The following is a 9,921-nucleotide window of genomic DNA, read 5'->3' as shown; positions in this document are numbered from 1 at the left end:
AGCTGACTTCCTGCCCTTTGGGCAGGGGGCTGGACTCGATGATCTCCCGAGGTCCCTTCCAGCCCTGATGTCTATGAAATCTATGAAAAATAAACTAACAAATTGATAAAGAATCAAGAAAGGAGAAGCGCTGGGTATATTTGTCAATAGGATCATACCATAATCAGACTGCATTTATTCAAAAGGTGAGTGCAAACAAGGGTGTAGGTTTTTAAAAGATAAAGTAATGTGGCATAGAATACAGCAACAGATATTTAAGTGACTAACATCCGGAGAATGCAAATAGTATGCTACAGTATTTTGCAGGAGGGTTAATGAGAATATATGCTTTAAAGACTCAGGTGTTCAGACAGTAGATTAAAAAAGAGTTTGCAACTCCATTCAGAATAAAACCCAGGCTGTACCTGTAACAGTAGTCGGTATATCTGCTCTGTAATTTCCTGAATACTGGGATGAAGGATTTTATCCTCTGTATAGGTAGGAGGAGCAGCAAACACATCTTCATTTAAGGGTCCCCTGTACAAATGAAAAAAGAATATCCTATCCTTTGCAAATGCAGACATTTTTGTTGTAAAATCAAAACAGTTTCAATTCATTTTCAACAAAAAAAGTTCTTGTTCTGACTCTACTACCTCTACAAAACTCTGAACTTGAGTAAGTGTTCAGCCTTACTCACTCTGAACTCGAGTTCTCCCTTCTGAAGTAACTCTTGACAACATTGGAAAAAACCTGTGCCACTTAGAAATGTCTTGTTAAAGCATTCCCTATAGCATAGTATACACTCACAAATCCAAAACCCAAATATTGAAGTAAAAATAGCAGTTTTTGATTGCACCAATTTAACACGCATGCTGTGAAAACTTACAAAATATGAGAAATTCTAATACATTTGTCTCCTTACATTCTAACTTTATGTCTTCCAATAATAAATGAGACTTTTCGGCTCCATGGGTTGATGAAACTGGACCAGCTTGTGTCCAGAGTTATATATTCTCCATTTCTAGTGCAGAATCTGATTGGCGAGTAGTCAAAAGGCTGTCCACCATACTGAAGTACTGCAATACAAGTTTTAGATGCATCTCATTTTTATATCTGTATATGGGAAGTGCATTTCAAATAGTTTTACACGGTTTTGCCAGTTAAACAAAATGCAAAAGTTTAAGTTCACATGTGAGGCAAGAAGTACATCCAATAAATAAACTGACTACTTTCATATCTGGTGGAAAATTAAAAGTATATGGCCACCAGAGGGAGCTGACTGCACTGAGGAAAATATTCCCAGAGCATAGCAGTATAAGGAAAGATAACTGCAGAAATCATTACGTTTCTAAAGTTTCAGCAAGAAAAGATAATATTCCAAGAGAGGGACCTCTATTTTCTTCTCAACTGGTACATTTGTGAAATGAGAAAAAAGGTAATAATTCATAATTATTACTCTATCAGTATACCTGGGATATGTTAATACTAAAGATCTGAAATATTTACTTATGGCTACGGCCAATTTGTTCTAACAGGCAGATACAGTACTAAGAATGTGAGTCATCTCCATTTTCTATTGATTTATGTTAAATATTGAAAACAAAAGAAAAAAAAAGAAACAGTTCAGTTTCTCAAAAAAAAAAAAAAAAAAATCAGAAGACTGAATAGCATTATGTAGTAGCTTTCCTTTTGCCTCTTATTTTTCTGAAGACTTTAGAGCCCCTGAACATCCAATTTTTTTTTTTAAAAAGCTAAAAAAAAAAAATAAATAAATAAAATGTATCTGACAGGTAAGAGGAACATACTTTTTTTGTGAATTGCTAGCATTAGAGGCCTGTCACTTGGGTGAAGATGCACCAATACAGGGGTTCCTATCAAGTCTTGAGGCAGGAATCCTAAAAGAGGTACAGCTCTGTGGAAAGGGAGAGAGAGAAAAAAAATGAAGTCAGGCAGAATAAATGTGTACATAAAATCCTATATTTATTTTACAGAAACTCTCTGTAACAGTACGTGCAAATGTTCACGTTACATGTGGCACTCCAAAAACTGTGCTACAAAGAGGTTTGCAGCAGGAACTTTCTTGTGGGGGCTCCACAATCTTTGTAACTTTATAAAAGGCCTGAAAGCATGCACACTCACTTTTTGTAGTGCTATAGGGGCATCTATATACCATTACAAAAGTAGTCCATGCACGTAGCTTAGGCTTTGGCTTTATTTGATTTTTTTACATCATAGATACCGGCTCAAGATAAGCAACAACCCTCTTGTGTAATACTATAGTTTTTTCCAGTTTACAAAAAAAAAAAAAAAAGTTGACCAGGAAAAAAGGTTAAATAAATTATTCTTAGCTATAGCACTTACCTTGGTGTTTTTGGGGGGGCGTTTTTTGGTGTTGCCTATCAAAGTATAAGCACCTCCTTGTCAATAGCAAATAGTAATAGATTTATGGTCATGAAACTGCTGTGAAGTAGGGAAATACCAGATTGTGACCAAAAAACCTGAAAGGTCACACACACATTTCCATAGCAGACCTAGGAAGATTTCTGGAGTCCCCATCCAATGCCTTCCTTCTTTTCCAATGAATACTTACAAGTTCTGTAATGTTTTAAGGGAATCACCTCCCTATTTAAAAGGCTCACAGGAATTAGGAAGGACTCCTTTTACAAAATAGGCTAGTGATCAACAGGGATCCTGGTTTTCCCCCGATAGAAAAAAAAATTGCAAATTCTCCAATTAAAAACCCCCAAATCCATCATTGAAATGAAAGGCATATATACAGCTATATATCTAGATCTAGATCTAGATCACACTATCTATATATAGGTATCAGTTGTGAACTGTTTTATTGATATATTTACGATTCTGAAGCAATTTGAAAGCCTACCACTGCCTCAATTGCTATAATAAAATAAATTAAGTATCTATAAAGTTTTGGTATTGGATTTTGGGTTTTTTATTGTGGAAAAATCAGAGCCGCACCCCACCCCCCCCCAGCTCACAGAACGCAGGTCCAGGCCCCTCACTCCCCTCCCACAGTCCCCTGGCTGTGCCGGTGCCCTCACTTCCCCACCACCCCCCTCTGGCACCCTCTGGTCCCCCACAGCCCTGCTGGAGGGTGCCCCCAGCTGCCAGGGCTACAGGGCCAGGGACCTGGGTCCAAGCCTGGGCTGTCGCCTACAGGAGGCAGCAGCTGCTGCAGCAGAGTGAAGCAGAGCCTAGCCCCTGCCCGCTGTGGGCTTGGGCGAGGCCAGCTCCCTGACACTGTGCATGCTCCCTGGGGAGCATGCCCCTCCCCCCACCAATCTGTGTGGGGTGGGGATGGGCTGACCGCTGCAGGCTCAGGCTCCCCACCCTGCTTCCCCCCCCCATTACTGCCCCCCACCCCAGGGCCTCTGTAGCCCAGGGTGTGACAGGGCAGAGGGGGTCATACAGGGAAGCTCCTTGCCACTGCAAGCTCTGTGCTGTCCTGGAGAGGTGTCCCTTAACCACATGGCAGCAATGACAGGTACAACCTGCAACATGGCCCATACTGCTGCTGTGCAGGCAGGGGATGCCTTGCCAGGGCCGCATGGAGCTCCCAGTAACAAGGAGCTGCCCTGCACTGCCAGGTTGAATTTGCTGGGCTGTAGAGGCCCCAGGAGAGGGAACCTGAGCCCACCCCTGCCCTGTGCACAGGTCTCGGGGGCACAGGATCCCTCTACCTTCCCAGGAACACATGCATCGCTGGGGAGCTGGCCCCCATCCCCTGGATGAGCCGCCCACAGCCCCATCCTGCTCCCTGCTGCAGCCCTGCATTCTGGCTCCCAGCCGGGCAGCAGCCCCAGCCCTGCCCTACTCACTCCTTCCTTCCATATGGGAGCCTCAATTCCCCACTTTCCCCCTGAAGAAAAGAAGATAGCACTCATGGCCGCATCTACATAAGACACTTAGTGCTACTTTAGCATAATCAGGCACAAACTGTGACACAATGCTCCTGTGCAGTAGTAACGAGCTACTTTGCAGGAAGTGTCACTACACAACCATGTCAGGGTGCTACTGCGCAGTAACATCAGTTACTGCATAGTCATTTAGTACTTGGTTATGCAAATACTAAATGACTGCGCAGTAATAGCTGCTCAGTGGGAGGCTTGTGTAGATGTGCCTAGTATGTTGAAATTCATACGCAGAGATCACAGCTCTTGAGAATCACGTAATTGTAAGAACAGACGTCATTACTCTTGTATACAAGGAAATGCCTTTTTTTTCCCCACCCAATATGTTGAACCACTTGTGTAATTAAGACAATTACCAATTTTGCATGGTACACGCAGTGCAGGATATGCTTTGATTACATGGTACAAGCCTGTTCATAGTTTCCATGTTACACTGCGAACAATGTTTAGCTCATAGCAACCGCCCATTATGGATATTGACTTGCATGCCAAAGCTTAACAGCTTTATTACTATAATAGAGATTGCTTTATATATTCCACTTAACCCTTAAGAGCCCAGGAATAATATACTGCATATGTATGTTGTCCAAAGCGTTCATGCGACTGAGCTGGGAAAATGCTGGTGCTCCTGCAAATAGCGAGAATTCAGTTAAATGTGCATGATATATAATCAAGTTGCTCAGACAGGAAGTCCTAAAAACTAGGGATCAATATCTGCTCCAAACTGTGGGAAAGCACTGTTCAAGAAAGACAAGTCTTGTTTCAGTTCAATTCGACCATCTCACAGCTCTATCCAGGGAGAAAAGGGAAGTAGCTACACCACAATCCCAGGAAATAATTAAATCTTTGTGCTTCTCTCTCACCTCTTAAATATAGCTCCTGGAAGCAACCTTTAGAACAGTGCATTCCAGGCTCAAGGGAACAGTTGTTCTCTTCTTTTTAACTTCCATTCTCAACTATACACGAGCAACAATGATACCAGCCACTGACAGTCTGCCGCCGGCCAAGGCTTCTGAGGAAGCCTGTAATAGATCGGGGTGCACCAATAGAGATTTTGGGGGCCAATGCCGATAGCCGATTTTTAAGGAGGCATATTGGTTGATACCAATCCAATTTTCGATACAGCTGAATGCAGTTGGTAAGTCTGTTGTGGGAGGGGAGGGGAGAGGTGGGAGGGGGCAGATCAACACCCACTGTGGTGAGGAAAAGGGGCAGGGGAAGACACCCCTCCCACCGCTGCCCACCCAGCACAGCCCCAGCTGTTTCTGGCGCATGGGTGGAGGCGGGGTGTTCAGCCAAGGCCGGGCTGGGTGAAGGGGCTATGGTGAAATACGGGGGGTCTGCAGCACTCCCCCCCACCCCACTCCCAGTGCTGCTGCCCACACTGAGCCCAGCCCCTGCCAAATAGAGCTCGGCACAGCCCTAACTCCAGCCTGCAGCTGCAGCCTGCCTTCCCCAGCCATACGCAGGGGCACATTCCCCCCACCAATGAGCTGTAGCTCTGCCCCATCCACTGCCTTGCCCTACCCAGCTGGGCAGCGCCTGCCCCAGTCCCACTCCCTCATTGCAGGGGGCACTGATCTGCCCCACCATACCCCTTCCCCCACAACAGACTTACCAACTGCACGCAGCTCTTCAAGCTGCTGGGCTGCGCGCCTCACTGCCTGTGTGCTGTGCTGAGGCTGCGCGCATGCATCGGCATTTTATCGACCAAATTATCAGCTGCATCGGGCCAATTTCCAGTACAGCCAATTTTCTTTATATCAGAGCCAGTCCAATATCAGATCAATGCATCGGTGCACCCCTAGTAATAAAGGCTAACATACCAGGATGAGGTGCAGTTAGTTAAGCTTTGCTTTACAAAAGCTCAGTAATGAGACTTCTCTGTAGCCAACACTAACCATTTTCAATGTCACAGTATCATGCATATCTGCATAGAACATCAGTCAAATGTGCATCATTCTTCAGCACGAAGGTTTTCTAGTCCTCATTAACATTTGTCTCCCTCTTTACAAACAACAGATTGAGTGCCACTACCAAGATAAACCCACCCCACCTAAAGCTGTTTCTACCAGCACACTGGTTTACCTCTTTATTTTACTGGCTACACTTTTAATCTACTACAAACAATCCTCCTTTGCACCTCTGTTCCTTTACTTTTATAGCTGCATCTAAAGAAAATTGCAGCAAGAAGTCCATGAAGAAAAAAAGAGCATTCCCAAACTTAGGTCAGCACCACAAAGATAGGAAAGCCAAAATACTACCTCACTGAAAAAGCTCCTACTTTTCAAAGTAGCCAAGCTTTAATGTTCTTATCTGACCCATGAACCTGAACAATCCGTGTTCTGTGTACTAAATAATTTATGGTGAAAGAGCTTCTTTGGCAAACACTACTGTTATCCCATCTGAGAGGGATTCCCCCTTCAAAGACCTCAACATCAGAAAGGAAGATATGTCACCTCTAGAGAAACTTCTTCACATAAAACACAGTCTCTTTCACCTATGTGCTACCAAAGAAACACTATAGTGCAACTTTCAAGCTTCAAAGGTCTGCACACCCCATTTACTATCTCTAAAGAGTTTCATTTAGTCTTTACCTGACATGTTGCTGCTGTGTGTGCAACCATGCATGTTTCAGACAGAGCCATAAGATCCAGCTTGGTGACCTGTTGTCACTACAATTTTGCTCTGGCATTTGTATAATTACCCTAAATAGGGTCTATGTTCTTCAAATTTTCCCCTTCCAGTTTTCAAAATGCTTTGGAGCAGTCCTTTCCAGCCCAGACAGCAGAAATGCATCTACAGAAATTTTAGTTTAAACTGCAAAATTCTAGATCAAAACATGAAAGGCAAACCACGCGGTTCTTTTGCAAGCTCTACTGATAAGGGCTCAAAATGACAAGTAAAGAATAGATTTACAGTTATCTCGGGACCTACAGGGAATGCATTTTGAATTCTCCAACCCAGCTCAATTAAGTTAAATATTTTATGTAACACTTTATGACCTTAGGACTCTTCTAGTGATCTGCTACATTTGTAGAGTGAAAAGCCTAGTCAGTCTGAAGCTACCCAAGGTGACTGGGAAGTACATTTTCTGGTTTTAGGCATAATAAGTTAATTGTTGACAAATTTGCTTTGATTTCTATCATAATATGGAATTAATCAAAATTAGTCAGTCAATTTGATGACTTTCCACTCATTTTTCTTAGTTATATTCATTTTAAGAATAGCAAAAAGCCTGTATCACAAAGCACACACAATTACGTTTCACAGTGACAGGAGATCATTGTATAAGTACTAAAATTGCTGTGTAGTTTTGGATACATTGTTTTAGGACAAATAAATACACCAATCATTCCCAGAAAGGTAGTAAATTTGGTAGTTTACCTTTCATCCACATCCTGGAACAAACAACTTGGGGTGTGCGTAGTTGTAAAAATTCTTTTATCAGGAGGAATTCTGGGTGCTAAAAGAAAAATGAAGATAAATTGACATGTAATTTTCATATTTCTATCAGTTCAAAATACATGGTGCTTTCCATCAGTGTGATTAAGTTCTTAACCAGAGAGAGGGCATTTTTTAGCATAGCTAACTGACTCTCCTTCACCCGAAGCCTCCCAGGGATACAGCACCACTGGTCATCCATCACATTTGGCATATAAAAGACTGGTGCTAACTCCTGAGCTGGTTGCCTCATTCTTCTTAATGAACTGAAAGTTTTTTCTCATTTCATTATATACAACCTTCTGTAACAGCCGAATATTTTTTATTTTTAATTAAGCAGACCCAATTGTGGCGTCTGCATTTTATTACCTTCATAACCAGAGTGCACCTTTTCTGCAAGTAGCACACAGCAAAGCTGGTCTTCTGCATTCTCTGCATCTTGTACTTTGATAAGGTAAGGAGTCATACGAAATGGGTGGTAGCAGATCTCATTTTCATGCTCTTTTCCTGCACTGATATAATTATAATATAGACTCATGAATTCTTTGTTATGTCATGAACTCTAAATTCAAGTCTTCAATAAGATCATTACAGCAAAGACTAAGGATAGCATTTTAAATGGTGCATTTCTTCTTTTAAAGGCACTGTAAAAAACCCCCATCTTGTGTCTTCTTATCTAAAGACTGGGACCCCATCCTTAATGGGACTGTTGGACACTAAACTAAAGTTAATTGTCCTATATCAATGAATTTAAAATAAAAGTCTGCCCTGGTAAATAGTGAATGATCTGGAAGAATTCTCCCAGGTTTGTTTACCTAGTAGAAAATCTTACCCAGAGGCACCTGAATAGATATCCTAAAGCTGTGTCCCTGAAGAGCTTCCAGTGCCATCACTGAAAAGTCAAGGGGGCCCTCTGCACACCTATCAGAGTGCTCTACAGGCTTCCTCAGTCTGCCTGAAGACAGACAGCAGCAGTGAACAGGGCAGCTGTGATTGGCTGACCCACACTGTTTAGTGTCAGCCTGGGTTTCTTTGCTGCACAATGTGAGCTCTCTCAAGGGGGGCACATTCTGCTCCTTTTCTGGCTAGAGCAGTAGAGTTCAGTGAGTGTAATATACGCTCATCAAGAATACCCCTGCTTTCTCATAGTGAGGTTCTATGTATCAGGTACATAGCTGGCACAGTTCTCCTCTATGGTAAGCTATACGTGGTCAGCACAAATAGAATACAAACTTCTGGATTTCGCTTTGTGCTTCTTTTGCAGTTCCTGTGTATGGGGGATGGGGCAAAAAGAAAAAGACAAAGCCTGATGACAGGGCCGCAGAGAGAGATCCACTATTAAAAAGGAAAATCTTCCACAAGGGCCCAGGAAAGTAGAAACTGAACATACATGCAGAACAGAGAAGTACACTATTTAATGCAAGACATCAGAAGGTTAAAGCCTGGGAGAAAAAGCAGTTTTGGGCTGCCTTGCCACTTCTACATACAAACTGGCAGAACACATAGCACTGCCTTGGGGTTTCTAAACTTTGCTTGACTTATTGAAACCCTTTTTCCATTTATCCCCATGTCTCTTCACTTGTCTGATTCATCCACCAGTTGCCTCCTGCCACCTGCATTATGAACTTTTGGGGACAACCCATGTTCTTTTTAGCTGTTTGTATGCTGTCTACAGCAATGGGGTCTTTAATCTCACTGTAAAGAATAGGTAAATAATAACAACTTGCACTGAACAGCATTTTCTATAAAGGAAAGCAAAGTAGTTGCAGAAATTTACTGGAAGGAACTTAAAAATGTTTAATGAATTAAACTGGTGGAATTGTCCTATAAAAACTTCAAGAGGATCAATTTTCTTAGTATCCATGTGCAAAGATCTAACTCCAAACTAAGCAGCATTCAAGACACTATTGCCTAAATCTGCTTTGCAGGTCCTCCTTATAAGCTAACAATCCCTAGGAGCAAATCAGGTAATCAGAAGACAAGTATGAAATTCTCCTCAAGTTCATAACAAAAGCACAGACTGTGAATTAAGTACTTGTATACCATTAAAAAAACCCTAAATTCTTTTAGAGGTGCATGATTCTGAAATCTCCATCAAGTCTAATTTCATCATGTGATCTTACCTGATGCGGCAAAAAAAAGACTTCTCTTCCATGCAGTCTTGGGTGGAAGACTCTTAATAAATAAATACATTTCATACCAAGTTAGAACAACGTATTTCAAGGTTTTGCATTTCAAAATTTGTTATAGGAATTCTTCTACATTACCCTCCCAATTAAAAAAATAAATATTGCTAGCTTATAAGAAAGATGGAACCATCTTACAAAATGGGTATTTTTAAAAAAAAAGTAGGAACAATTTCAAGAAGAGAAATCAGTCACATATTTCTTAAATGTAACTCTGAAAAAAGAGCATTAAGACCCTTTCAGAACTTAAGCTAATAAACTGTGGCCACCTGCAATTTGCCAAGAGCACATTTAATCAGTCCCCCTTGTAACTATCTTATAGTTTTCAGCAAAGACTTTATATTATTTAGCATATATCCATTTTATATTATCTTTGTATA

General features: G+C 41.7%; 1 protein-coding gene across 2 annotated transcripts in view; it reads right to left on the bottom strand.

Moving 5' to 3' along the window:
• The window catches only part of PER2 (period circadian clock 2), a 63,973-nt gene that overhangs the window by 23,694 nt on the left and 30,358 nt on the right, over window positions 1-9,921 (bottom strand). For both annotated transcript variants that reach the window (XM_019533095.1, XM_019533096.1), the window contains 6 exons: window positions 9,479-9,530; window positions 7,725-7,867; window positions 7,299-7,377; window positions 1,785-1,891; window positions 902-1,055; window positions 405-516 (listed from right to left, as the gene is read on the bottom strand). In XM_019533095.1, coding sequence (XP_019388640.1) covers window positions 405-516; window positions 902-1,055; window positions 1,785-1,891; window positions 7,299-7,377; window positions 7,725-7,867; window positions 9,479-9,530 — 647 coding nt within the window. The remainder of the gene's footprint in view (window positions 1-404; window positions 517-901; window positions 1,056-1,784; window positions 1,892-7,298; window positions 7,378-7,724; window positions 7,868-9,478; window positions 9,531-9,921) is intronic.

Source organism: Crocodylus porosus, unplaced genomic scaffold (genome assembly GCF_001723895.1).
Source record: "Crocodylus porosus isolate Cpor-Errol unplaced genomic scaffold, CroPor_comp1, whole genome shotgun sequence".
Taxonomy (NCBI): Eukaryota; Metazoa; Chordata; order Crocodylia; family Crocodylidae; genus Crocodylus; species Crocodylus porosus.
This window is presented reverse-complemented; position numbering and strand designations above follow the sequence as displayed.